Here is a 27,208-nt window from a genome sequence, read left to right on the forward strand (position 1 = left end):
GGCCTGTGCAGAACAAGCATAAAGCCAGCTGACAGTAATTAACACGCGCTTACCAATTTGTTTGGAGAATTAACCGAAGTTCCGATTTAATTCAAAGTTTGCAATGAGTTCTGTAGAAGCAGCAGGACCTCAATTTGGGGCTCCTATTCCTGGAGTGCAATACCCGCTCAAAGTTCTTTATTGTGGCAACTGCAGCCTACCTTTGGAGGTGCGTACATACACAATTTGAATGTTCGCTTTAATTTTTAAGAATAAACTATGAACTATTTTCACAGTATTGCGAGTTCTATCCAGACTATGAGAAATGCAAGCAGTGGCTGGAGAAAAACATGCCCAATGAGTTTGAAAGAGTGCTGCAACTGCAGGGTAAAAACTTAAAATCAATTGAAACAATTAATATACATAAGTCTTAAATTTTATTTCATAGGCGAGTCCAAAGAAGACGATGCTGGCGAAGATGAGAAGAAAAGGCAAAAGAGAGGAGGCAAAGGGGTGTTAAAGACTAAGAAGAAGGAGGAGGTGCCTAAGAAAATTTGTTTGTCAAGAGCTCCAAGAGGAAAAAAGAAGTCTGTTACGGTTGTGACGGGAATGAGCACTTTTGGTAAGAAGTTTATGCACACCCTTGCAAACTTTGGTCAGTATGTTTCTCCTTTCAGGCGTTGATCTCAAGGTGGCTTCTAAATTCTTTGCACAAAAATTTTCCTGCGGCTCCTCTGTTACCGGAGATGATGAAATTGTCATACAGGGGGATGTTAAAGACGAGTTATTTGATATCATTCCGGAAAAATGGCCCGAGGTATTTCCCTATCCTATTGATGGTAAATTCTTATTAAATGATGTAATAACATTTACATTTTCAGATTGATGAAGATTTCATTGATGACTTGGGTGATCTGAAGAGATAAGCTCTATTTATAATAAGTAAGAAGCTAGAAAACGTCATTTTTATATGTTTCACGTGTTCTTTATTTTAAATTATCGTTTAATACATGCTAATTACATTTAAGATATAAAAAATAACTTTTTATTGTGCTACCCACTTAAAGAATGAGTTAGTTGGTGTTACTTTGGAGCTGGAAGAATCTCTGATATCAGTTGAACAATGTCTGCCATGTTCTCATCTGTCATATGGTCCTCAGATTCATTTAGTAGCTAGAGAGAGAATAGTGAATATCCAACCATCGCTGCTGCGTTCAAATGACACGAACTTACCGGTGCTAAATCAGCAGGTGCAGTTGGTCTCGCGTTTAATATTGAAAGAAATTCTTTGTTGGTTAGTTTGTAAGGTTTCAATGCGTGCACTAAGTTCTTTATGCACTCCTCATTTTGAACATTGCAAGGGCTCCGCTTAAAATATTCTAAAGTCTGAAAAAAATTGGTACACAATAGAAAAATGTTATCGCATAATTAAAAATACACACTTCATATCTGATCGTGGCAAGAGGATCTTTCCCGTGTTTACCACCACTGTAAGATTGTGATTCCTTTAGAATTTGAAGAACCTGAAAGAGATAAATTCAAAATAATATAGATGAGGGTATATTATACCAAAATAATGGAATCTTTTTAACTTGACTTACTTCAAAATTCGACAGCAAAACCTCTCCTCCCGGTACTCTGGAAAATCAACAAGAGTAGGTATAGTACAACTTATATTATGATTGATAATGATAATGAAGGACCTTACTAGACATAGACAGGTTTCGTTCATTGTATGCTTAAATTACAAATTTTGGAATAATTATTGATTCGTTATAGAGACCGGTGGTACTATTCGCACCTAAATAACAGCCACACACCAAAATTAGGGGCTGGAGGATTTTTCGCATCCTATTCGCACTAAATTTAGGTGAAGCTATATTAAGTGCAAAGAGTTTTCATGGAGGAGAGGACAGAAAAATTGTGTCCCAACTGATTTTTGTTATATGCATCATAGGTTTTATTTGTGTCTTATAATAATCTCAGTAACACACATTTTACTAATTATTAATACTTCAATGAATATTACACAAGCTGAATTTGAAATGTGTATAGTCTCGCAAACTGGGTAAGTCCAAATTATATTGACCCCTGAACCAACCCCACAACTGACGTGATTTTTTTTATTTTAAATATTGGTAGAATGGCAATCAGCTCTGGACAGACATTTGTTTTCAGCACACCAAAGAAATCATTTTAAGAGCAGAATGCACAGCAGCAGGATTGAGTCTTATTAAATCGCAGCGAAAGTGCCTTGAAATCGAAAATCGAAAGTAACCATTGCTTTCTAATTGGTGGTTCTGAGATAGGCTTGTCACCTCATGTGTCCCCTCAATTTCAAGATGAAACATAAATATTATAATGGGGACCTCGCGCTTTCCGATCAACTCACGCTTAATTCTCGCTATAATAATGGGAATATAACGGACAATGTTAATGCCCTATCCTAGCGAGAAGAAGTGTGTTGAGCGAAAAGTGTGAGTCTTCCATAATAATGAGGGGACACACATTAAAGACCCTATCTAAGGAGCTTTCCCAACTGGTGAATTTAAATTTAAACAGTTTTCTCTGGAACCATTATGCTCGTAATGCAAGAAAATTTTTGGTTTAGTTGGGTACAAATTTTGGGAAAAAGAGGAAAATTTGATATCTACATACGCAGTACGCACGATTAAGAAAAAAATTATAACTCACATCTCCATTGGTAATTTATGAATCAAATATACAGGACTATAAATTTCAATTATTTCGGTCACAGACTGCTGACTGCCCTGACTGCTTTGCAGAGAACAAGACACGAAGACAAGATAAAGTCGGCAAAAGTATGCGAGGCTGAACTAAAACAAAATCACAAGAAACAATAACAAAGAACATGTGTTTTTGCAGGATGAGGGGCAGATGCGGGGGGAGAGCCTTATGTCTTCATCAGGTCATTGGTCCATTTAAAATTGAGTTCTTTTATCTCATTGGTTGCGTTGTGGGAAAGCAAGGTGCTGATTTGGTGAAGCACCTAGGGTCAACAGGGAGCTTGAGTTTGTGCGCAAAGCATTCAAAACAACCACTGAAAGAGCAGGAAACCAGCCAACTCGCTGTACTTGTTGACCCTCTGATCGAAGGACATAACAAAGCAGCGCGAAGTCACGTAGACCAAGACTGAAATCCATTGAATTGCACGGAGGGCATGAACTACTAGCGTTAACGTTGCTAAAATCTGCTTTCAACGTATTCGTGAGTTTTTGGTAAGCTACATATACACTTCGATAACAAGCATTCACTGAAGTCATTTTAAAATAATATTGTAGTTTTACGCTCGCTTTAAGTGTCTTTAGTGCTTTCTTTTATTTTTGGCACAAAAACTGAAGGTGCAGCAATATCATACCTTGTGTTAGTGTGTTATACATAATATAAGCTTTTGATTTCGAAGGTCTGATTGATGGAATGTTGAATATGGTGTTGAACTGTGATCTTGATAATGACAGATTAATAAATGGGGTGTCTGTCTTTTGACCAATTATATAATATTTAAAAGAAAAAAATCATATACATAACTGGCTCTGCGACGATATTGTATAAATACCAAGGAGTGAGGACGTGCGTAACTGCACAGCGCACTCGCACCACAACGAGGGAACACGCATTCCTATCAATCAACTTGGGTTTTTTAGTTACTAATACGCTAAAACAATAAATATTTTTGTTACCGCTAGATAGATTATATTATTATATACCTGGATTAAAAGTTTCGAGAAAATAATATTCAAATTCTTTCACCCTGCAACATTAGGGCAAGCGGAAGCACTCCTTCTATCTACTTATTGATTCTGAAATTAAGTTTTTATTGTTTTGGCGAGAGGAAAATATTTTTGGCATGCCCCTAACATGCATTAATTTGTATTTGTATACATATTTTCAAATAAATTTACCTAATTTATTTACATTCAGAATTCAGAACCAACAAATGAGATTTTAGCTAACTTTTAATATTTTATCTAATATCTTGTTTACCAATCAATTTTAAACATTACTAATGACAGTAATTTTCGTAATTTTAAATCAAAGCCCAAAACTTACAATAATTTATCTTATTGTTTCAGTAATACGATGGCACTTCAAATATTCGGCGTGCCTCTTATGGGCACCATGTTTGTTCCTGTTTTGTCCGTCTTTATCCTGCTGTTCGTCGTGAGCCAATTCGTGGCAGCGGACAGTCGTGCCTCAGCAGAGAACGCGTCCAAACTTAAGAGCACAGTCCACACACAGGAGACTTCGCCTACAAATCTTGAGAAACAGAGAAATGCAGAGGAAACTTCAGATAGTCCACGATTGAGCGAGTCATCATCACAATTGACTGGAGACAGCAGCTGCGATGACAGCAATGGCGCCGACATAAAAAAGAAGAAGAAAAAGAAGTCGTGCTGCGGAACGAAGGGTGCCTGCTGCAAGAGCAAGAAGAAAAACTCTGATAGCGAGGTATACTGGCTCTTTATTTAAGCGATTATTGACAGCTAATATTCATTGGATTTTTTATTGCTAAGGCTTCTGCTGAGGATGGCGAGAAGAAATGTGGTTGCTCATGTGGATCAAAGAAAGAGGTGAGAAACTACTCAAAAATTTGCAACAAATAAAACAGTTATATTCTGCCTTATAAAAGGGAGAGGCATCAAGCTCAGAGAGTAGCGATGTGGACTATCAATCAGAGGTGTTAGACGTTGAAGATTTAGCCGGATTGATGACTGGTTTCCCTGAAGCAGAAAAGAGAGAGAGGTAAATTTTGAAATTTCCAAGACTAAGTGTGTGAAATAAATTTTAATAATTTATCGTTATTTTTTTAAATTTTTAATGATTCAAGTTACAACTTCTTCATCTTTTTGTTTTCAGAGTAAATGGAGTGCCTGTTGGCAAAGTCAGACTGAGAGTTAAAGGCCGCCTAAATCAGGTTAACAAGGTTAGCCCTGCAGCTAACTGACGCGACAAACCTCCTTCATGCTGATACGAATAAATTCTTGAATACTTGTAGGACTTAACTGCCAACTTATCCGCTTAGAATTTGTAGGTTTAAGACTGCTCTATGTATGACTATATTTGACACCATAATATGAAAATGCTTTTTTTGCATTCAATGACTGAATTTAAGAGTTTCACAAGAATTTATGTTTCTTACAAAAATACGTTCGAGTTCCAGCACGCACCATGTATACTAGATGTGTAGTATGTAGGAAATTCTGTATCATAGGTTTTCTAATTTATTGTGAGTTTAAAGTGACTGCAATTTTTTAGTGCACAGTGAGTTTAAAAATGTGCCAATGTTATCTCAGTATGTATATAATTTTCTTAAGCAATTATTGTAAGTTAAAATAAAGTGGCGATTTTTAAATCAAAGCATTTTTATTCAAAGTTAAAATTAGCTTATTTTAAAAACCCTAGAAGCATATAGCTGTCTTATGGAAGTGCAGAAAAATTATTGCAGAACCGGATTAATTTCAACTTAGTTTATCATTGCAGGCATTACGGTTAATTTTTGTTCTGCAGCTTTTATAGCTATAAGCTATATGTACACAAGAAAATGCAATAATCACTCCCACAATCAGGCAATAGAAAAAGTCTTCAATTAGAAAGTCAAATATGTAAACCAAAACTCGTTCGCTGACGACATTATTCTGCGCTTTCTGGAATTAAGAAGTCAGTGTATAGTATAATAGAGAGAACAGAGAACGCGAGCAGCTAATCTGCTTACATACTCCTTCAGGCGTCGCAGCGTCAGTCTGGTCCTGACAAGGCACGCACGGGCATGGTCCTGGTCCATCTGTGACGTGTGTAAATATTGTGAATTTCAAATTGTGATTGTGACTGCGACGACTTTCTCCGTGTACATACTACATAGTGTATGTATGTGCGTAAATAATAATATGAAGAGAAAAAGCAACAGCGAGCTGATGGACTATGAACAGGTTTGTATTATATATATATGTACAAACACATAATATCTATAATATCATATATAGCGTCATTGGGATAATTCCATTACATTTTTAATCATTATTTTTATACATAACTTTTGTCATTTTCAAATTAAAATCACTTTCAGTAATACAATATGTATGTATGTATGTAGGCATTTTTCCTGATGTGAAAGTTGCGATTTTTTTTTACTGAAGTTGATTTTTAATTTTCCATTTACATTTCGTGCATGCAAATCTTGTGTTTTTGGTCTGTTAAATATATTATGGAAAAGTCACAGTTTTCGCCACCCCTACTTTGACATGAGATTCTCATAAGAACTGGCGAGATGAGTAACCAGGCAGAAACTGTAGCTTTTCCATAATATATTCTTGGTTTATCCATTACAGGTGCGCCTGTCAATGTCTAGGACTTTGGAAGATAATAGACCAGTAAACGGTACACAAATTGAAAGTTTCATCCGTGTGCATTCAATTTCCTCAAAAATCAAACAATGTGAAAGACTGGACTTGCTTGTGGAGACCCTGGACAGTGAGGTTTGATGAACCCAGTGACAATATATATATTATTTTGAAACCAAATTATATGTTGTTATTAATATTATTAAATTGTTAAAAATGTTTATTAATTTTGGTTTCATAGCAATACTACAAGGATGGTAGAAATATAGGATGCGACAGTCGACTTGGATCCTATTTACTTTTGCTATTGTTTGCAAATAATGGAGATAGTAACTAGGTCTCAAATCCATACTATCGTATCCTCTTGTGTCTACCATTCCTACCTGCTATCTCAAGAGTACTTTTCTTTTTAGCTAGAGCATCATGCGCGGGTCCAGTTCTTTGACAAAGCGGTTCCTAGAATGGTGAATGTTTTATACAAAATCAACCCTGGACCAATGGACACTCTTGTTGATAAATTTCGCAACCACAAAAGAGAACTGACGCTTTCTCGGAGCGAAATTGCTTGCATCTTGGCTAATGCTTTTTTCTGCTCTTACCCTGATGACACCAACATTAATTTCTCTGAGTAAGAGACATTCAATATTATTATCATGTGTTTTATAGTTCTATATTTTCTATTCATGTGGATTTTATAGATTATACAGCAGAAGTTATGGTTGTGGATTCAATAAAGAGAAGATCAAGTGCGCTGTCACATATTTCAATGAGGTTTTTGGGAATGGTGATCAAAAGAGTAAGTCAATGAACAGAATTGTTCAATTAAATATTGCATTGTTTACTTCTTTGTATAGTGCTCCAGGAAAGAGTTACTTTTAAGAGAAACACCATCCTCACAATTCCCGACTTGATGAACTCTACTGAACCAATCATTCCATTAAATGTGATTCCTGGTGGAAGCATTAGGAAGGCGTTCGAAATGGCTCAAGTAAATTTTGCCAACAAGTAAGACTGCGTTTTAATGAGATTGAGAAGCAAAATTTTTTATATAGTGAAACATCCAGGTTCATTGGAGGGGACGTGTTGGGGTCCACTTGCCTCCGCGAGGAGATGTGGTTCATCACTTGCCCAGAGTTAATTGTATCCAGGTTCTTCTCAAAGGAAATGGAAGCCAACGAGGCTATCATTGTGGAGGGCGTTCTGCAGTATGTGGATTTCAGGGACGCCAATAGCTATTTCACCTGCCAAGGGCCCATGGCAAAGAGTGCATTCAGAGGTCCTCACACAGTCATATCCATTGACGCTATGGACTTTTCCAATGGCATCAATGAAATTGAGCAGTATACAAAGCCCTACGTGGACAGGGAGCTGGTCAAGGCTTTTGCTGGCTTCTCGGGAACAACAGCTAAGGTCATTGCCTCTGGAAATTGGGGTGGAGGATGCTTTAATGTATGTTAGAGATTGGCTATGAATTATGCTTTTCATAATTTTTCCAAACAGGGTGACTCAGTGCTGAAAGCCAAGATCCAAATGATTGCTGCCTCTCAAGCTGGAAAAGCGCTGTACTATTTTGCATTTTCCAAAAATGAGCTCATCAAGAAACTGGAGAATGATGTGCTTACTGGTGACAACTTCTTTCCTCAGACAGTCGGTAAGGAAAGAAAACAGTTTGATATTACGCTCCCAATTGTAACGTAACTGTAACTGATGGTATAGCATAATTTCTCAAATAAAATTTAATGTTCTGTTGCAGGCAAAGCTTATCGTCATCTTCTTCGTTTTGCCTCTCAACTTTACAATGAAAAGAAAAGATGCTCCTCGTTTAATTGGCATCATTGAAACAACTCTTTTCACGTTAAGAAGTTAATACTGAAAGTTTTTTTTCATTTAATTTTTTTGATACATTTTTACTCATTCATGTGAGTTTTACTAAATAAACCTTGCATATAAAATTTTCAGTTAGAAATTACTTTTTAGCCACAATCGCTCAACAATCCAAAAATAATATGACAAGGGCACACATTAAACCGCATAATTAAACTTTGAGCACACACGATTGGTGTAGGAGAGGAAATAAGCTCTAGGTCTGCGCTGTGTGGCGGCGCACATGGGATGTAGCTAGCTGGCCAGCCGGCGCTTATTTTCTCCTTCCTGGCTGTGCCGTTCAGTCAGTCAATGTGACTCAACTGCTGCAGTTGTCTGGCGGTACCTCCCGGAGGGACAGCGGCGCGCACACACCAAGCAAAACAGCCAACTACATTAACCCGTCAGCACCCATGCCCGACCGGCACTTGCAAATATATCTGTTATGCCAATCCCATTTGCCCTGATAAATTCTGCATAAATCAAGAGAGTAATGGGCTGTACAACTGAGACTCTTCCGCCAAAAAGAGCAGACTTTCGGCTCCACTTCCAGCTGCTGTTTGTGCTCTTGTTTTCGACATGTGCAGCGCGGCCTTCACCGTCATACATCGATGAGAATGTGGTGAGTTTTTTAGTTTTATTCCGCACTGAATAATGCCTCTCCTGTGTGCGTATAATATTCGTCTTATCACCCAAGTTCATCATTATGAACTTTGGCTCCTTGTGAGAGTAGTTAACTTTTGGTGCCGGGCACTCTAAAATATTAACCGACTCCTTCACGCAGCTGAAGCTCTGGGGTTGCTGGCCTGTGTGTAGTTATCAAGATACAGCCCTCCCTCGCTTGATTCAGTGGAGGAAGTTCATTAAGTAGAATTAAATGAAAAAACTGGAATTTCTGCCATTAAAATTCTGCTAACCGTCATTTAATTTATCATTTTATTTTGAGAACATCATGGCAGTACGTCTAAATATGAAAGAAGCAAAAAAGCCTCTCGTCCGCGATGCCAGTATACGCACACGGTTTCTTACACTTATCAAATTTTTTCATCACCGACCCGCGAGACATGATGAGAGTAAAAATGTAACCAAATACACGATGAAGATTTCAGATTCGAGCTCATGCAAGGTCAAGATTGAGCATTATCATTTATTAAATTCAATTAGCATCGGGATGATTTCACTGATTAGTGTAGCAAGCAGATACACGCAATGTCAACGCATTTTCCTCCTGGTCAAACTATTGTTCCTTATCCGTCTCAACAACTTTGCGCAAGGAATATCAGAACAGGTTTCAGATGGCAAGTGCTGATTTAATTGGAGGTCGGTGCGGCGTCTTTTGTTTTCACATACCATTTCATCTGAGCCACATTAGAAGCTTGGCTTGCTATTTTCAAGGAAAAGGATGAATTTTTCGACCAGTACTTTTTCCTTATCACGGTAACAAAATCAAAACAGCGCTGGAAAATTATTTTTTGTAAACTAATAATTGCAACACTCATGAAGCAAGTGAAAATGATTTAAAATTCTTATTAAATATAAGAGGCGCCGTCACACGCGTCCTCTCGCTAAAATGTGTTGCCTTAAAAGGCGTATAAAGCCCGAATAAGTCGACGACCTGCTTTATCGCACGCAGAGACCACTTTCATTTCATGCACGACTAGAGAATAAGCGTTGGCCAGTGATTAAGATTCCGAGACTTGAGGCACTATTATGAATAATTGCAGCTGCCTTGACAAGTTCCTCATCTGGTTTTCTACAAACGTAATTATTAATGCATATTAAGCTGCTTGAAATTCGATACTCCCGTTGGCACGAGACGAGTGCTGATATAATAATGAATGCATTTCTTTGAAAACGCATGTGCAGTGCAAATTAACTTGTTTGGAGCTCCACTCCAATTTTCTCATTATTGTTTTTGTGGAAAACATTTAAAGGCAACTCTGTTCACATCCTCGTCAAAAGCCTTTCCCTTAAATGTTTTTCAACGGGGAAACGCCGTGACCGCAGCGGAAATTGTGCATAACATAAGAACATATATGATACTGTGGTTTCGGCTTTTTCGCTACGGCGAGTGAAACATGAGACAGTTAAATGATTGTGTTCTGTCAGCGGAAAACCCGGTGGCGCCAGTCTTTTTTAGATATTCACCTCTCGGGACTTGGCCTTTGATGAGCTGAATAATTATACGTTGTCTGATCTAACTGGATATTTACATTTTTTATGCATGCCACTGCTCTTGATCATCTTTGCCGACGCATTATCTTTTGGTAGAAAGCCAATCTGGCTAACAAGCAAACGTTGTTTGTAACATTTTAATAATAGCTTTCAGCAAAGTTTAAACAACCACAGATTTCTTGAAACGCTTATATATAATTGTTATATTTGTGTTTCATCTATTAGATAATCATAGACCAATTCATTGAAACTAAAGAGAAACAATTTATAATTTTCTCCTAAATGAAATAATTTTAATTTGAATGGTAACTGTCAGCTCAAAATCAGTTTTTGGGTTTTTCTTATATATTAGAAAATCATGCAAGTGGAATTTGAAGCGCCTTCCGCGCTGCTCAACATCACAAATCATACCTTTTTTATGACGCATACCACGCGTACGAGAAATCACACAGCCCATAAAGCCACAAGCACCGAACAGCGCTTAAGCTTTCCAACTTTTACTGTCCCTCCTTTTCATTATTTCTCCAAAGCTGCAGGGCTGTCTCTCATCTCAGCTGGCTGAAATAAAGCAAGCAGAAGGGTCTGCTGCTGTGTAAATAATGAACTGCAGTCAATGCATGTTTATTTTGACGAGCTGCACCCACACCAGGAGTGCACATCCCTGAGCGTCCCTAAAGCTGGGTGCACCCTCTTGCGCTCACAAATCGACGAACAACAGACAGGAAGTGCAGCGCTTTCTTTCTCAGTGTGTAGGGCCTATTATCAAAAGGGAACAGCTTTTAGCTGAATTATTATCCGTCCTAAAAGTCAATGAGCGGACTAGAGCTGCGTGATAAATGAAACTGTTGCTGAGCTACTACATCAATCTATTCAGCCCGAATTTCAAATGACTGCATGGGACCGTGCTGTTGGCGCCTGTGAGAATAATTTTTCAGTCTTGAATATATTGGTTTCATCCATTTGAAATGTCGCTCTCAGCCACTTTAATTGCCACTCACTCGCCTTCTGGGATTTAATCATTAATGTTCAGCTTTTTTATAGACATCAAGGAGCAGGACATTATTTTGACTTATCTTACAATTTACAAACAAGACATGTGATTTTTTTTAATTTTTCTTGCGTTTTTTTGGTAATCCGTAGAATTGAATTTAATTCACTCAATGTGTAAGATGATTCCAGTATTGATTCGGTATATCCGTGTCAGGGCTGACTCGGCACTTTCCGACTCGCGACAGAGTGGCTCCTGTTTTGGCGCACATTTGTGTGTGCGCAATTGCCAAAACGAGCAAAGCGCGTTTATCTAGGGTGCGTTTATTTTTGCGCCGCAAATCTCCTAGTCAGGAGGGTTGCTGGGGTCCAGAATCGATTTCTTGTTCTCGTCTGTGGGAATTCCCGCGATGGAACAAGGCGCAGGTCTTCCAGCATCACTCGCGTGGGGGGCCAAAGCACTGCTCAAAGTGTGTATAAATACATGACCGGTGAATGCATCGAGGCGTGCGTACGTTTGTTTCCTGAGCAAAAATAAAATTGCCATCAAGCTCGCAGACAGCGACACTTGAAGTGAATAATCACCAGAGGAAGGAAGCGCTAAAAGTTGAAAAGTCCAGATGAGGCCACGACTATAAATACTCAATTATATTGTTTCTTTCTGCGTTTGGCGGACCCAATGTGTGTTTCGCCGAATTTTTTGTAGCTCACTTGAACCGACGCGGGAGCATGTATACTCGGTAGTACTTCTGGTTCTTAGTTCTCACAGATGAAAGGCTCATGAAATTGGCTGTGCGGAAGGGAACACAAATTCATTCAAATTAAGAGCCGGATGTTGGTATCCAACATTGAAACATTGAATTTTAACATACGTAGTCAAAAATTGTTCAAATACAACAAAATATTGCAGCTTTCCACCAAAAGAATGTATAATTTTAACTGATTGGTATTGTTCTTTTGTTTGGACTAAAAAATTGTTCCTATTTTAAACATGATTTTCTTTACATAAAAAAGGAAATTAATTTGCAAGAGCAATAAAATCATAGATCAGCTTTTGAATTTGTGTTGCAGCGTCACGTTCTCGGATTGTAGAGGAGGCTAATTGGTTTTAGTTTTCGCGAAAATTGTTTCTTAAAAAAACAATTTTAATTACTTTTCAAGATGACCGTGGATGCCTTCAGAGTGCGATGCACTCGAGTCGGTTCACGATGTTGTGGGTTAAATTGAATGGGACTGCCTCATCAGTAAAAAGCGAGCTCTTATTTTTCTGTATTGAGACTAGAATTTCCTTAACTGTTAAACAGGAAAATACATTAATCTTCTGCATGTGATGCCGCATCACATTCTCATAAAATACGGCCGTTTATAAACAGAATTGTGTACATTGACCAACAGCAGACAGCCGCTTTTCATCGCGTGCGTGCGCTTCTTTGTTTTCAAATCACATTCTTTACGATCCATGAGCAATATTCTCTTCAATTTAAGAATCTGAAAATGTAAGCTTGTGACTTTACTCCCGAAAAAAATGCGCGCACAATTCCTCCGGCTAAAAATAATCGCGGTCTGTCGTCTCGTGTCTGTTTTTGCTTTGGCACGCAGAGGAAAATTTATATGGGAGTGCGGTCAATTTGACAGGGAGCTTTAACTTTTTCAAGAAGATTCAGCCGAAAGCGTTTTGGCGGCGTTCACAACATCCAGATATATTATATTGCTTTGCCCCTATCCTCTACGCGGATTTTCACGCTCCAGACTCTCTGCAGCTCATTAAATTGAGCAATTATTTGTTTCCTGTTAGCTCGAAACGCTATCAAAACGAAAGCCAGAAGCTTCCTCTCTTGCGATGATGCAAAAACAAAATTAGCATTTCCTGTTGCTCGCAGGCGTTAATGTGTTTTTGATTTGATGGATTAAACGCTCATAGACAGCTTGAAATAGATCGTAGATCGCACTCTAATCTGCCTGAGCTCACTTAAAGTGATGCAAGGTGAAAATGATAAGACAAAACTGCTTTCTTCTCAGGCTGTTGGTGCTGTATTTTTCTTACGGGCTAGCAGAGATTTTATATGGTCAATAACTTGTTTTATGCTAAAATATTTCAAGGAAAGAAGTCCTTCAAAATTCTCGACTTCCTTGAACTACTACTTCAAAAATTAAAATAATTATATTTGTACATTGTAAATTGCAATCGACTGAAATTTTCTTATATCATAAGTTAAGTTCCGGAGAGCTAATATTTTATCTCAAACCATTTTATTTCCCTTTGACATGAAGGCGCATGAAGCATGGCAGAGCAATACGTTATTAGGAAATAAAAGTGAGCAGTAATACTTAACATTCTGCTATTGCCCTAAAAGCACACAATTCAAGCGAACAAACTGCAAATTGCCAAAACTGTCTACTAGGAAGGCGCATTGCGTGAGCAGAATAAATGCAGAGGGTACGTTATAATGCTATTCAAACTTCTTGCGACTGAGCAGTCAAATTTGCATTTTAACGAAAAATCAGAAAGTTTTCCCATCAAAAAGTTTGGTTTGAAATTATGCGCCAAGCTTTAAACAATTTTGTTTTGTTTCCAAGTGCACGCAGGAGACAAAGTGACGGAAATTCGCGGCCCAGAAGAAGGTGTTTGTAACCACTGGTGCATTCAAAGGGAAAAGAAGCACCTATATCGCACACGCAACGCTCATGAATGCGAGCCATGCACTGAGCGGTCTCGGAGCTAGACGAGCACAATTGATTTTCATTGCCCTTGGCGCCGTGCGAGCCGCCGCCACCGCCCTTGCCTCCTCCCTCGTGTCCTCGCGCCGGCTTAAAAACACACCCTCGCGAGCGACCTAAAGATTATCACGACTTGGTTTCAATTTTTTTTTCTGTGCCGTGACTCATTGGGCACAAAAAGGAAAAGGCTGACCTTGACTCGGTGTCGGAAGCTGGAAATTGTTGAGACGCGAGTACAAAGAGGAGCATGATTGTGTTACTCAATCCGTTGAAGTAGTTTGGGAGCGAAGTCAAGCCTGAGTAGATCGGATTTCGGTTGCACGACCTGCAAGATCTTTATTGCTGCACTGAATTAACATTATGACCATCCAGACTTCCAATATTCAGAAATGGAAATACGATAGTCGGTTGCATTTATTTATTTGTTGATGTTTCTCATTATTACGTGAGCTCAGGCACAGAGTGATATTTCTTGCAGTATAATAATTTTTTTCAATAGACACAAAATGAAAATCCACGGTCCAAGTTTTTACTAATAGATTAATCTTCAGAGTTTTTCTTAAAGAAAATTGTCGAAAGACTTAATTTTGATAGTTCATTAATTTTTTAAAAATATCAGGGAGAAATTTCCGTCTAAACTAGTTTTGGTTCATGAGCTCAGCCTTGGGTAGATGACTTTTGAGAGTTGTAGGATTATATGCGAAATTTAGTTACGTAGTGTTTTTAAGTAGAAATGTTGAATTCTTGAAGAGGGAAACATCCGCACGTGCTGTCTCACAGGTTTTCAGAAGCGTGCGAGTGTCACTTGTTATTGCTCCAAGGGGAGACACTTATCAGACAGAATTGGAAACCCTATCTTTCCAACATCATCGTCTGCCACTTCGACAGCAGACGCAAGTCGTTGCTCATAAAAGAATCCAGCTCGCCTCATGCACTAATGAGAAAAGGCAGCCCCCAAGTTCTAGACGGCAGCGCTGTAAATTTAGTCCAGACTAGAAAATAGCCAGCCGGGGGAGTCATGGGGAATGAGCATAAATTTTCTATCACTCACTTTTTGTTCGTCGCTTGTGAGACTTCAAACATTGGAGTTTCCCCGAGCAACGGCAGTTATTTTCAAAGTACACACTCGGTTAGAAACTTCAATGAGCAATGGCGAACAGGAAAAAAGGCTAATTTAATTTTAACTCGCACGCTCATCTGCACAACGAAAAGTCTGTCGCGCCGGCTTCGCACCGCTCGGTGTCAGAGACATTAATTTTGTTGGGCGTCGAAAGTTTATTTTCTGACATTTGGGCAACCTTTTTTCATTGTTCTCGCAGCAGTAAAACATCTCGGTGCGTCGTCGCTTATGTCCCTCCCGGAAAGGTCGGTGTCTTTTTCCGATTTTCAGTCCGGGCCGCGTATGGAAAGAAGCAATGTTTTATTATTAAAAACACACACACGTGTCTTCATGTATATCTGCGGACAATTGCTTCAATGAGTGTAGCATAAAGTTGCAAAGGCGGTGCTCTGCCGATGAAAAGTATTTGATCCATCTCAATGTACTTCCGGCGCACACCAACGCTTTCCGCAATCGCGCACGAACGGCTCTTTTACCAAGAAAGGGTCATGATCGGCTGCCAATGCCGGCCCACACAGAATATCAATTTGGCCTGCACCTTCACTGCTTGCCAGTAACGCTGAAGAAAAAAAATTAAAATTTCATAGCATCAAAAATTATCAGAGCCTTGAAAAATTATTTTAAAAAACGTCCTCCACTGAACGTATTTTTATCATTTTGAAGAATCATAAATTATGGGCATCTCGTCTCACCAATTCCATTCCACTGGATTGTTACACAATATTTAAAAAGAACATCGACATCACAAATTCCAAATCCGTGTAGCTTCACCCACTCTCGCCGAAAAAGAAAAAGATATCTCACTCTATAATGTAGCGAATGCGTGGAGAATTTTTACACTCGCAGATACGCGCTCTCGAAGCGAATCAATTATTTTAGCCCGGCTCGCGTGTTTCATATTTTACGCATTGTATGGAAATATATCACACCTTTCGTCGCCTCGTCGCACAAAAGAAATTCAAGCCGCGCTAACTCTATAATAAAAAATAGAGACGCCGTAGAATGATAAAAGCCTTGGCATCGCGACTAGACGAGAGCGTATTTTTTGTGTGAAGAGGCAAATCAATCAATATTGATTCAAGTGTACGTCCGCGCTCGATTTTATCTTTTCCACGAGATCTTCCCCTGAGACACACGAAATGATTAATGGCGGGTAACAGCGAGCACCATGGACCTATAAAATCTATTAAAAAACATCGACTATTCTGAATTTGTCGGTTTGATTATTTGTCCTGCGTTTGCTACTCCCTCATCAATTATTTATGCATTTGCCTTTTGCGTGAATAATCGACGACCTTGAGTGGCCAACTGGAACCGCGTGCACTCTACACTCACAACAAAACAACTGGAAAAAATCTACTTATAGGCATCTGTGCCGAGCGAGTTAATTTGGTAATTATACAAGGGCATCTGGCGTGAAGAGAAGGGGCCGCTTATTTCTGATAGTATTTATTTATTACTCTCAGAGATGTGCGCCCACGGTTTAATTTTTCACCCTCGGCAAAGAGGGGAAGGTAATCAATAAAAAAAGGGCAGAAAATTTCCTGGATCAATTATTTTTCCATGTAGAGATGCTGCAAATCTATTAAATCCTGGAACTTTACACGTTTAAGATGGGTATAGCTTATTCTAGATTTTTATTCATGTTTGCGTTTTGGTAAGCTCGTGTTATCTGAAATAAGTTTTAACTGAAAATATTCGATCAAAATTTTCTCGCTTGATAGTGTAATTTGACAAGGATGGTTTGGCTTGAAAGGGTAGAATTTTTTGTTTTTTTCTAGGTTATTCGCAATTATTATGATTGTGTTGCGGCAATAAATGCCTTAGTGAAAAAAGCTCAAATATCTCAAAAGAACACGATTTAAAAAATAATAAAAATTGCAATAGCTGTATTGTGCAAGCTGGGAACGATTTTCACCGTTATGCTGGAAATTTAGAAATTCGGAAGTGAGAGTAACCGATATTTTCTCAGTCAATTCTGCAAAACTTACTTTTTATTTTTGTCTTTCTCATATATCCTTTGAGAAAAATGTACCACTCGTCAGATATTTCACGTAAACATTACAATGATGGCACAAAATTTGTCAAGAACCCCAGCGTTGAAAGTATTTAGCAGTGTGTGTTGTCTGGAATGGTGAATTTACGACTGCGACGCCGTCTGTTATTTGAGCCAAATGAAAATAAGCTCTCCAGGGTGGCATTTGCAGTGCATAGATATATGCACTGTATATTTATTTATTTCTGTGCTCTGCTTCACGTTGAGGGCCACGTCTGCTCCTGCTGGCGTATAGAGTTTAGTGCTCCTTAAGCCGCAGAGAGCGTGTGTATGTGTGATAATGACCTCACTTCCGAAATGCTGCGACTGTTACGTCACCTTTCATTCAATCGAGCCGAACGTAGACGCTTCGTGCATCACGATGAACTGATAATTGTATATCTAAATGATAAACTACGGTGGATAGAAAACAGATAAAATTTAATTTCCTATTTGTAAATTGTCAGCCTAGGGCAGCGGGACGAATACTAATGCCAGCCTATGGATGATTGACTTGGGTTCCAATTATCCGACCACCGCGCACGGCAGGAAATGGACTTGCACATGCGACACTCCACGAATAATTGAAATTTATACGCGTTTCTGCAGGAAGAAGGGGGTGTAAGGCTGAGAATCGGTCAGTTGGACGATCTCTAAAACTACTTCCTGTAGTACGGAAAATAGGCGAAAGCTAAATTTTAAATTCGTAGAAGGGACGGAAATTTTAGACTGAAATGAAATTTGAAACAAGCAATTTAGCTGCCAATTTCAAATTTTTAGATATTTTTGCAATCATTCCCAGACGAAATATTAATTTTAATTAAAAATATATTTTAAAATTGACTGTCCATAATCCCATCTGTACTTTAAACGGAAAAATTACACATGTTAGTTTGTACACAAATCCGTAGATCGCAGAAAGTTTTGATAAAATTAAAATCTCAAACCTGTTCCTCCCCGAGTTGCGAGATTTATAAATTTCATCAAAACGTTTCTGGTACTTAGTATTTTTCATTTGACGTCCAAAATTGATGCAATTGTCAAATTTCAGTATTTGATTTTCCAAACAGAATAATGGTATTGTAATTAAATGAATGACTAGTAATCCTGAACAAATGTAAATCACGTTTCACCCAGTGCCTATTTATAAGAATACTTTCAATAATATTAGCAAAATTAAACCTCTCTTGAATTGGACGACATCCATGTTTCATTCAGATACTTTCATCCTTTATACCTCAAGTAGCGAGATTTTTAAGCAAGAATTTTATTGACTGGATGTTAAAATGATTGTATTTGAAAATTATGAGAATAAACAACAATAAATGCTTTCCTCTTAATAGCATGCGTTGAGAGTACATTTTAGATAAGAAAAGGTTTTCCGCTCATGGCCTAGATAGCGATTGCTATAAATAAGTCACCTTAAACTCAACTAGGCCCATTTGAGCTCTTTGGTGACTACATTAAATTCAAATTAATCATTGCTAAGCAGGCCGAATCAAGGAGGTGGTATGCTGAGGTCAGCTTGCGCCAAGCACAATAAATTCCTGTTTATTATTCAACGGCGGCCGGAATAATGCACACACACGCCCGCAATTGATTGCCCGTTCACCCGCAGACAGGCAAAATGACCTCGTGAGTCACCCCTTCGCAAAACAGCAGGAAACAATTTTTTTTCCCGCCGAGCAACCCTTTCTCTACTTATTTGTGTTTTCAAATGATGTTAATAAAATCGATTCGGCACGTTTGTTGGTTGCTGTGGTAATGGATTGAAATCAGCTGCGCGCGTGTGGCAGCGACGCGCGCCGTCTATGCAACCGGGCGGTGTCGCAAGTGCGGCGGACAACATACATAGTGCTCGGAAGAAAGAGAGCAATTTTTATTACTCCGCAGAGCATTGCAGAAATAGCCAGCTTTGCGTAAATATTTGTGCCACAGATGAGGTGACCTCGATCGGTATTTGCGATGTAGTTCAAGCCGAATCTCCTGCCTGTTTCCAATTATTCTGTGTCATTGGATCGCCAAATATGTTTCAAAATTGCACTACACATTATTTTTGTAAAAAAAAATCGATAAAAAATGCTGCTACTATTAAGACTAGAACTGGGATTGATACAGGGCAGTAGTTGAAATTAATTTGAGTTATTGAATTCTAAAAGTAGTAGCCGATGAAACTTAATTTTTAATGTTAATCTCAACGATGGGCAAGAATGAAATCGGGACCAAGTAACAGTTGAATTTCAGATTTTGCCAAATTACGCGGAAAAATTACCTCTTCCTTTCACTTGATTTCGATTTCTCTCGTCGCGATTTATCCAACGGTTGGCAAATTTAGTAGTAAATTTACCCTCTGGAGATATAAATAACGAATTTCTTCAATTAAGAGACAGTGCGCCTCTTGATAAGTATGCATATTATTATTTTGTAGCGAAATTTCCAAGAAATTCAAAAGGCAACTTAGGAAAATTTTAGCTCATCTACTCCACTTTTCAGAGCATATTAGAGGACTAAATTTAAAAAAAAAAATCGGAAATGATCCACATTAAGAGGAACTAAAATTGCTCCCTTATTATATTTGTGTTTCAGTCTAGAAAAAACATTTTTATAATTCTTAGGTAATTCAAATAGAAAGTGTTCTTATTATTCCTTTTCTTTTCAAGAATGCAAGACACCTCTCGAGTGGTAATCCCTCTTTTTTCAAGAATAAGTAAAATTTTAAAATACAAATCTGACTTATGTAATATTATGAATAATAAACATAACTATACAAATAAATGCAAAGCAAACGAAGGGCTAGTAGAAGATAGCTGCTTATCAATCACAGATGAATTCTTGCCAATGAAAAGAAAATATTTTATTTTTTCCATGTTTTGATTGTGATTTAACAAGAACATACCGGATCAATCAAAATGTGCCGATAGTTCTTCTCTGAATCTCACGTTTCAAAATCAATTTATCTCCAGCAGGCGCAGTTGCTGATTTTACAGTAACATAAAATTTGCACGATATTCCCAGTTTTGCAAACAATAAAATATTGCAAATTGCATTTCATGATGAGATCCATGTGAGTGGCACGCGATGTTCATATGCCTGGCGCATAGTGAAACCATAAAAGAGGCGTGTGACGCTCGACTTTTGTCGCAAGTAGTTTTGTCGTGGAAAGGTTTCTGTTTGAACAATAAAGACGTGGAACTATTCCTACTGGCCGAGAAAGCTTGATTATCTTAGAGCGTTATCAAGAAACTCCTATTTTAGTGGCGAACGCATTGGCATGCTATTTCAAATTTATTTTAGAAATTTTTTCCTGGTTAGGAGAAATTTGTATGCATACATATCCCTTATTCCCTAAAGAGATTTTTTTATTTTTGAAGTTGCGAGGGAAACGATGCAACAGCTTAGATGAATAGTTCACTTTCTTTATGTATGAGATGAGTGGCTACTGTTCGTGCCTTTCTTGACTGCATGAAAAAGGCATTGGATGCACTGTAAAACTGGGAAGCGTTGATTACGGCTTTGCAGATATCTCTATATTTTTATGAGTGTGCCACGGCAAACGACGTGTTCGTGATTTACCCGTCTGATTATTGCCGCCTTGGCCTTGCATGCAGATGAGCCCGGAGATGAATTACATTAAAACGACAGCGCATCATTTGCGCAGCGATTTTCAAGATTTACTGCCGCAATCTACATAGAAATAAAATTCCGCGCAGACATAATTCCACAACACCAGATAACCGTAATTTTTATTGAGGTGAAAGACAACATTGTGCACGGCCGCTCGAAATATGCTCGCGGACCCTTGTATGGACAAATTTCACATCTCAATCGCTTTTGTCAGAGAACAATGGACTGGGCTTGTGTAATGTATGGAAATTCATTTGGAATTGAAAACGTGACCGGATGACGGTGATGCGCGCGTCTGCTGAATATCAGACTTAATTATGGGGTGAAAATAATCGTGGCCGTCGCTGCTCTTCATTATGATTTTTACGGGCAAATTATTCCAGCTGACTTCACTTCCCTCCTGTTTTGTTTCTCCTTTTCGTATATGAAGCGCATTAAAACTTTTACTACCAGCATAAAAATCTAACAAAATTGCATTAGTTTTGTGCAGCGCCTAACGTCTGTGGTGGTCTTTTGCTAATTTAATTTTTACCATGTTCTAGCACAAGAAACTAATGCAGTATGGATACTTGAAACAATCCAACCTTGAGACTGGAGAGTTAAGAAAGGAATCTGATGTGATAAACGGACTTATGGAGATGCAGGTAAATGCTGTTTACATTATTTCCATGATTAGAAAAATCAACTCATCGGCAGAGTGTCCGAGAAAAATTATTTATAGTCATCATTTGCCCCGATTTGGACATAGGCGTGATTCACATTGATTCTAGGCTTTTGCTGGTCTTCAACCGACGGGGAAACTGGACAAGGCCACCCTGAAATTGCTGGACACGCCAAGGTGTGGTCTTCCAGACAAAGGCGACCGAGGCTACCGCAGTAAACGCTACGTTAAGCAGGGCAGCAAATGGAAGCACATGAACATCACCTGGAAGTGAGTTGCCCTTTCTCATTTCTTGCACTCTTCTGATTGTACCGACTGAGAGCCATAAAACACGCGTGTCCGAGCCCAATTAGACGCCCAGTTCGTTGCGAAAGCGTTTGCACCGACGTTCTCACGGGCTGGACGCGCAGCAGTGTGATCATTGCGCTGCTTTTTATTGTTATTTATCTCTAGCCGCGTCCTATTGTGTGTATTATTTTTGCAACATAGGTGTAATGATCATGGAGGAGGAAGCGTCAAGCATAATTTGGATGAGAACGTTGCTACACATTGATTTATGTGTATTAATGTGAGGTATACTTATAATATACGCGTAAAGAGCGTTAAAGTTTGATACCAAGAAAATCTTGCGTGTTCTCACATATCATACATGTATGGATGTTTTTATTACTAAGTTGTTTTCTAATTCATGTCTCATGTCTAACACACAATTTATTTAGATAAAATTTTACGAACAATGGCTAACATGACAAGCAGAGACTGCATAGACTTGTAAAACAAAATTGAATTTAACGTTGACGTGTGTGCCAAACTTTATTTAAACAAAAAAAGTTACTTTAGTTAGAGCGTTTTCCTCGCAAAAAAATTTAAAATTTTCAAGACTTATGTTATAATTCTTTTATAAGGTTTGCTGTAAAATAAAGCTTTGGAAAAAATGTGGGCACAGCTTCAACCCCTTTTTTCGGAAAAGTAATGGTGAATTATCTGTCATTTATTTAATATGTCTAATATTTATTTAGGAGGTTTCGCACAGATATCAAAGATGACTTTAGAAAGTTTTGGGCTCTTAACACAGTTTAAATACATACTGTCAAGTCTGGCTCAATAAAACTTTTAAAATTGCGTGATTTAGTATCTCAAGATGCAAAAAATATAGTCTATCGTCTCAAATTCCAAATTACCAATCATAATTCACAAAAATTTAAAACACGATTAAAAATTCCTTGGATTTAAAACCTCAGATGACCCAAAATTAGAATTAAAAAAGAACTAGTTAACAGGTGCTGTACAGATAAAATACAATCAGTTTTAAAATTAACATCCTTAAGCTCCACTTCCACATTTGGTCTTGTTTTTGTTAGTTCTCTGAACCTTTTCAGTGCGTCAAACAAATAAAAGATAAAACGCCAATTTGCACTAAATGAGAAGATTAAGGAAAGATGGCAGGCCCATCTCAATTTACACGCTTTTCTCGGAAAACCTTTAATAAGTCACATTTGGAGTGAGCAAGAAGTAGTCAAAACGTTTTATGTAGCCAGTGAGAAGAAACGCTTAGTGTGGGGCACTTGCACGGTGCGTTTGGTTTGCACAACCAACACACTTGTCCAGATGCAACGGTGCATGGCATTCGTACCAATCTGATTTGCGGAAAGAAAATAGATGGGACGACCACGATACTCTATGCTCACTTCGAGCGAAGTCCTGACTCAGCGCGAGGGCAATTTCATTTGCAGAATAATTAGCCGCACGACCGAGGGAAAAGTTATTATCATTTTCCCGCAGATGGAAGACGAAAACGCACTTACGCGGATCATTTAACAATATTAATGGTGGCAACTGATAATTGACTTTCTGTGTTTGCCAGCTCCTGTCGCAAGCTTGACGATTAGTCATTTATTATTTTAACAATCATCGCTTCTCGCAAATAATCACTCATTCTCCCCTGTCATGGCAGGCGTAGAAATGCAGGAAGACAAAACACAAATAATTGCTATCAGACGACCGCGTGCGTTTTCTGTTGGAATTTTCTTTCTTTGTGTGGTTATAAATGACGCATTTGCCTCACCAATAGCATATATTCCTTAAAAACAAATTGCATGTAGTTTTAGCTGCAGAGAACTCTGAACCAACAATTTTTAAATGGTATGAGACACATAACTAGCCAATCCACCCTGTGATTGAACCCTCCCTCACAATGGCAAGCTCAAAATTCCATCATTTTTTTATTCTCTGGAGCTCTGTTTCAAAGAAAGAATTCTAGAATTAATATTATCATGAAAATTTAAGAGGGAAAAATTAGTCTACCCTGTTGAAGGCCGCAACTGCTGCTTTAATAAAAATACATTTCAAATTTTTAATTTTAAAATAATAATTCTATGTGACAAAAATGTTAGTTACTGGTATATTAACATATTGCGTCTTGCAAAAATATTAAAGCCACTTTTTGCAAGCAAAAATTGCTCTCCACTGTTAAAAATCTTTCAAGCTAGTGTCATTATTTTAATTGTGCACGACGTTGCCTACTTAAAAAGTCCTTCTAGGACGTCAAGCAATTCGCCAATTTTTAATTTTGCAAAGGCGGAAAGTCCCTCTACAGGTTGTCGGCTGAACGAGCGTTGGTGGCAGAGTTTGAACAGTCTCATGATAGAGGGCCGCCTGCGCACTCTCCACTCGCTCCGTCAGAACGAAATTAATTCCATTGCGCGACACGTTTCCACTTTACAAGCCTTCATAAACCCCTTTCATTACAATTTATTTGATCATTCAATCATCTGCCAATGGCCAGCCTATTGAACAAACTCATGACCGTTTTAATTATTTAACTGCGACAGAGGTCATAATCATTATAGGGAATGAGAGCCTTTCTTTTCGCTCAGTCGCTTATGCACACACTATATACACACCTCACAAACCTTTTATTGAGTGATAACCTTACATTTTTAATTTTAGTTATAATAGTTAGTCGTTTAAGTGAATCCATGTTACGATCACTTCGTAAAAATAAATTTGATCTAAAATTATTATTTTTCTAGCAGGCTGCTTTATTTAAATTTACCCAAGATTTTTGTGGTAGATTTATTGCGCATTATTTCTCCCTCGTGTGAACGTGTGGTTTTGAAAATTACGACGTACTAGCGTATACCCACTCCTCTATTTCCCTCTTGTCAACTTCCTGATCACAATTTTCGACCCCATCAGCACTTGAGGGGTTTCTTTTCAGAACACCCACGATCAAGGGCCTAGCAATCGAGATCACGCGTCTATCTGGGCTTATATATATCCTTTCTCAATATTTTGTGTTGTCCACTCTATTATAAAGTCAATCTTACTTTCATTGATTTATTTAGAACCACAGTAATGTGGCAAGACCATGAGCCAAAATATCCATGAACTTAATAAGCCGCAGGAATTAAAACCAACCTTGCAGCAGAGGGCGCGTCAATTTTGTATCATTAAACCTGGCTTCTCTCCGCGCTGGCTTGGGTTGTAGAGTTTAATTTCATTTGAGCACTTACAATTGTTTTTCCTATCGTGTTCATAAAAAATAAAAAATTAAAATCAAACCATCTCGGATGTCAGAAGGCCTGGGACTTTGGTTTTGAGAGGTGCCATGCATTTTCACTTTCTCACCACGATTGTGTGTCGTGTTGGATGAGAAAAATGAGTGCGCAGAAACACACAACGTCTTCGCGGCGTCGGGACGAGCGATGGCCCGACGATAGATTTCCATTTTGAGAGCGCATTAATATATAAAATAATAAGTAAGGGAGGCGCATTCATGCATGTGTCACCTTCCCCGCTGCCGGCCGGCCGACCTGATCACATGCTGCATACTACCACGTCCTTGTGCTGTCAGGTGGCGAGCAGGTCTCAAGTGCGAGCTGGTTTTGCTGGTGGTGGCGATGCTGCTGAGAAATTTGAGTTGAACCCGGTAATTCGATCATGCCGGGAAGTTGTATGGTGGCTGCTCGTTCGGTCGGACGCGGCAGCCACGACGACTTGCCTCTCCCTGTATCGATTGTGCGGTGACCTCGAGGACACCGTCCCGATTATTATTACCAAACATCGCAATATTTGCACGCACTCATTGTGCTGGGCGCACATTTTCGGCACGTTCACGCCCACCAAGCATAGCAGGAGCACAAAGAAGAAGCCAAACAAAATTTGGCAGATGGTCCTACTTAGTTGTTTATGGGAGTTCAATTAAAAAACCGTTTCCATGCTTTTCCCATATAAATTGTATTCAAACTCAATTATTTCATTATTTTTTCTGTCTTGGCGTAGCTGAAACATTTGCGTCTCAGTAATTAAAACCTTCTGTCACGAGACACAGCGCGAAAATATGTAGCTTATAAAAATTGATCGGAAAAAGAAAGGAGGGAATGAAAAAAATACTGTCGGCGGTGTGCTGACTGACTCAGTGAGAAACGGCAATTTGATATATGTGTGAGCCTTGAATTGACCGTCAGCAAAAAATGTGAGAGAAGTCGGAGGAGACAATTCTTTGGGTGTGTTTTGTAAGATTCAGCTATCAGCACGAGGATTTCTTTTTAATTAGCAAAATTATAACAATCTCACTCCGATACAAATATATTAAAATAAAAATTTATACAAATTGCACTACTTATACCGCGGATTGATTAAGGTTGGGTGACAAAGTGAAACTATCTTGCAAATGGACAGCTAATATTTCAACCCCTGAAGCTTCATCTGCAGCAATTTACATTGAAAACAAAATCAAACGCATTGATATTTAGCTGCAGGAAATTAAAATTCACTGGCAGTTGAACACGATTGATTCCACTAATTTTTGTAGCACAACCTAAGAGATAAGCAAGTAAAGAAGTCTAATGAAACTGCGTCGCTCGCCTTCCCTGTGTCAAAACTCCCTCTTACAAATATTCATCAGCCCTGATTTCCATTAATTGTTTAAAACATTTAGAAAGAGTCGAAATCTGATCACGAAAAAATTGTGAACACTTCTGCCCAATCAAAAGATATTTAGGATTAACAATTTTAAAATTTCCGGAGACTTCTTTTTTTAATTAACCTTTTAACAGCCCTTTATGTAACAGGTTTGCTGTAATCCGAAACTGCAAATATTTTGCCACACATTGTTGCGAATTTCAGTGACAGTGAGAGCAGCTCATTTTCTGCGCTTTGTTGCTCTCGAACAGGATCGCAATGACGCGATTGTCATTGCGGCGAGGGTGGTTTGGATTTCAGCAGTTTGTTGCGCGACCATGTCATTTAAGGTAGGCGTATTTGATGAAGTGCAGCCGTCGCATTACGTGTTATTTACAAACGACGAGACTTTTTGTGCGCCAGCAGCCGACAGTGGGTGGTGCGCCCAATCATTATCACAAAATGCGGATGACCTGAGAATTTCGTAAAACGCCCCTTTGCCCTGCACCGCTAGCAAACTAATTACATAATGTGCGTTAAATCCAACGTCAGACCAACTGCTGCTGCTGCTCACTGTCCTATGTGACACTCTAGTTTTCTTTTTACTCATACTTTTTCGTTGTGTATTATGCATTTATTCATTCTTGGCCGGAGTTATTTGGATCTTAACTTTTGACTTTACTGGTTAGTTCAATTACATTATAGCATTCAAACTTATCAACGAACAACATTCAAGTTTTCGTCTTGATGGCAATTTTCAAATTGGTATCTGCAGCGTCGTG

General features: G+C 38.5%; 5 protein-coding genes across 7 annotated transcripts in view; 4 read left to right on the forward strand and 1 right to left on the reverse strand.

The window, feature by feature from the left end:
* DENR (density-regulated protein) lies at nt 1–26,945 on the forward strand. Of its 2 annotated transcripts, XM_065489931.1 has the most exons (6): nt 1–208; nt 276–366; nt 428–601; nt 657–796; nt 861–912; nt 26,936–26,945. In XM_065489931.1, the coding sequence occupies exons 1-5, from the start codon at nt 104–106 to the stop codon at nt 903–905; spliced, it is 555 nt and encodes a 184-aa protein (XP_065346003.1). In that variant the 5' UTR covers nt 1–103; the 3' UTR covers nt 906–912; nt 26,936–26,945. The 2 variants fall into 2 exon arrangements, with proteins under 2 accessions (XP_065346003.1, XP_065346002.1); XM_065489930.1 differs by lacking the exon at nt 26,936–26,945 and having other exon boundaries at nt 861–1,020.
* On the reverse strand, nt 940–2,813 carry Polr3I (RNA polymerase III subunit I). The gene is made up of 5 exons (XM_065489936.1): nt 2,674–2,813; nt 1,581–1,617; nt 1,422–1,502; nt 1,213–1,365; nt 940–1,152 (listed from the first exon to the last, which is right to left on the reverse strand). Exons 1-5 carry the CDS (start codon nt 2,679–2,681, stop codon nt 1,063–1,065), a joined length of 369 nt encoding a protein of 122 aa, XP_065346008.1. The 5' UTR covers nt 2,682–2,813; the 3' UTR covers nt 940–1,062.
* On the forward strand, nt 3,054–5,358 carry LOC135943410 (uncharacterized). The gene is made up of 5 exons (XM_065489929.1): nt 3,054–3,218; nt 4,074–4,449; nt 4,515–4,571; nt 4,631–4,743; nt 4,858–5,358. Exons 2-5 carry the CDS (start codon nt 4,081–4,083, stop codon nt 4,943–4,945), a joined length of 627 nt encoding a protein of 208 aa, XP_065346001.1. The 5' UTR covers nt 3,054–3,218; nt 4,074–4,080; the 3' UTR covers nt 4,946–5,358.
* Nucleotides 5,723–8,296, forward strand: LOC135943406 (poly(ADP-ribose) glycohydrolase-like). Its single transcript, XM_065489919.1, has 8 exons — nt 5,723–5,927; nt 6,327–6,473; nt 6,752–6,966; nt 7,037–7,134; nt 7,193–7,343; nt 7,403–7,787; nt 7,839–7,989; nt 8,092–8,296. The coding sequence occupies exons 1-8, from the start codon at nt 5,868–5,870 to the stop codon at nt 8,175–8,177; spliced, it is 1,293 nt and encodes a 430-aa protein (XP_065345991.1). The 5' UTR covers nt 5,723–5,867; the 3' UTR covers nt 8,178–8,296.
* LOC135943402 (matrix metalloproteinase-2-like) overlaps nt 8,485–27,208 on the forward strand; it is a 29,388-nt gene continuing 10,664 nt past the window's right edge. For both annotated transcript variants that reach the window (XM_065489915.1, XM_065489916.1), the window contains exons 1-3: nt 8,485–8,823; nt 21,403–21,504; nt 21,631–21,791. In XM_065489915.1, coding sequence (XP_065345987.1) covers nt 8,695–8,823; nt 21,403–21,504; nt 21,631–21,791 — 392 coding nt within the window. In that variant the 5' untranslated portion in view covers nt 8,485–8,694. The remainder of the gene's footprint in view (nt 8,824–21,402; nt 21,505–21,630; nt 21,792–27,208) is intronic.

This window comes from Cloeon dipterum, chromosome 4 (genome assembly GCF_949628265.1).
Source record: "Cloeon dipterum chromosome 4, ieCloDipt1.1, whole genome shotgun sequence".
Classification (NCBI taxonomy): Eukaryota; Metazoa; Arthropoda; class Insecta; order Ephemeroptera; family Baetidae; genus Cloeon; species Cloeon dipterum.

Coding starts and splice junctions, on each gene's coding strand:
- LOC135943410 (XM_065489929.1), top strand. CDS start 4,081: ATGGCACTTCAAATATTCGGCGTGCCTCTTATGGGCACCATGTTTGTT. Junction 4,450..4,514: donor AGAAAAACTCTGATAGCGAG/GTATACTGGCTC, acceptor TTTATTGCTAAG/GCTTCTGCTGAGGATGGCGA. Junction 4,744..4,857: donor GAAGCAGAAAAGAGAGAGAG/GTAAATTTTGAA, acceptor TTTTGTTTTCAG/AGTAAATGGAGTGCCTGTTG.
- Polr3I (XM_065489936.1), bottom strand. Junction 1,503..1,580: donor TTTTGCTGTCGAATTTTGAA/GTAAGTCAAGTT, acceptor TATCTCTTTCAG/GTTCTTCAAATTCTAAAGGA. Junction 1,366..1,421: donor TTGCCACGATCAGATATGAA/GTGTGTATTTTT, acceptor AATTTTTTTCAG/ACTTTAGAATATTTTAAGCG.
- DENR (XM_065489931.1), top strand. CDS start 104: ATGAGTTCTGTAGAAGCAGCAGGACCTCAATTTGGGGCTCCTATTCCT. Junction 602..656: donor GACGGGAATGAGCACTTTTG/GTAAGAAGTTTA, acceptor TTCTCCTTTCAG/GCGTTGATCTCAAGGTGGCT. Junction 797..860: donor TTCCGGAAAAATGGCCCGAG/GTATTTCCCTAT, acceptor TTACATTTTCAG/ATTGATGAAGATTTCATTGA.
- LOC135943406 (XM_065489919.1), top strand. CDS start 5,868: ATGTGCGTAAATAATAATATGAAGAGAAAAAGCAACAGCGAGCTGATG. Junction 7,344..7,402: donor CAAGTAAATTTTGCCAACAA/GTAAGACTGCGT, acceptor TGAAACATCCAG/GTTCATTGGAGGGGACGTGT. Junction 7,990..8,091: donor CTTCTTTCCTCAGACAGTCG/GTAAGGAAAGAA, acceptor GTTCTGTTGCAG/GCAAAGCTTATCGTCATCTT.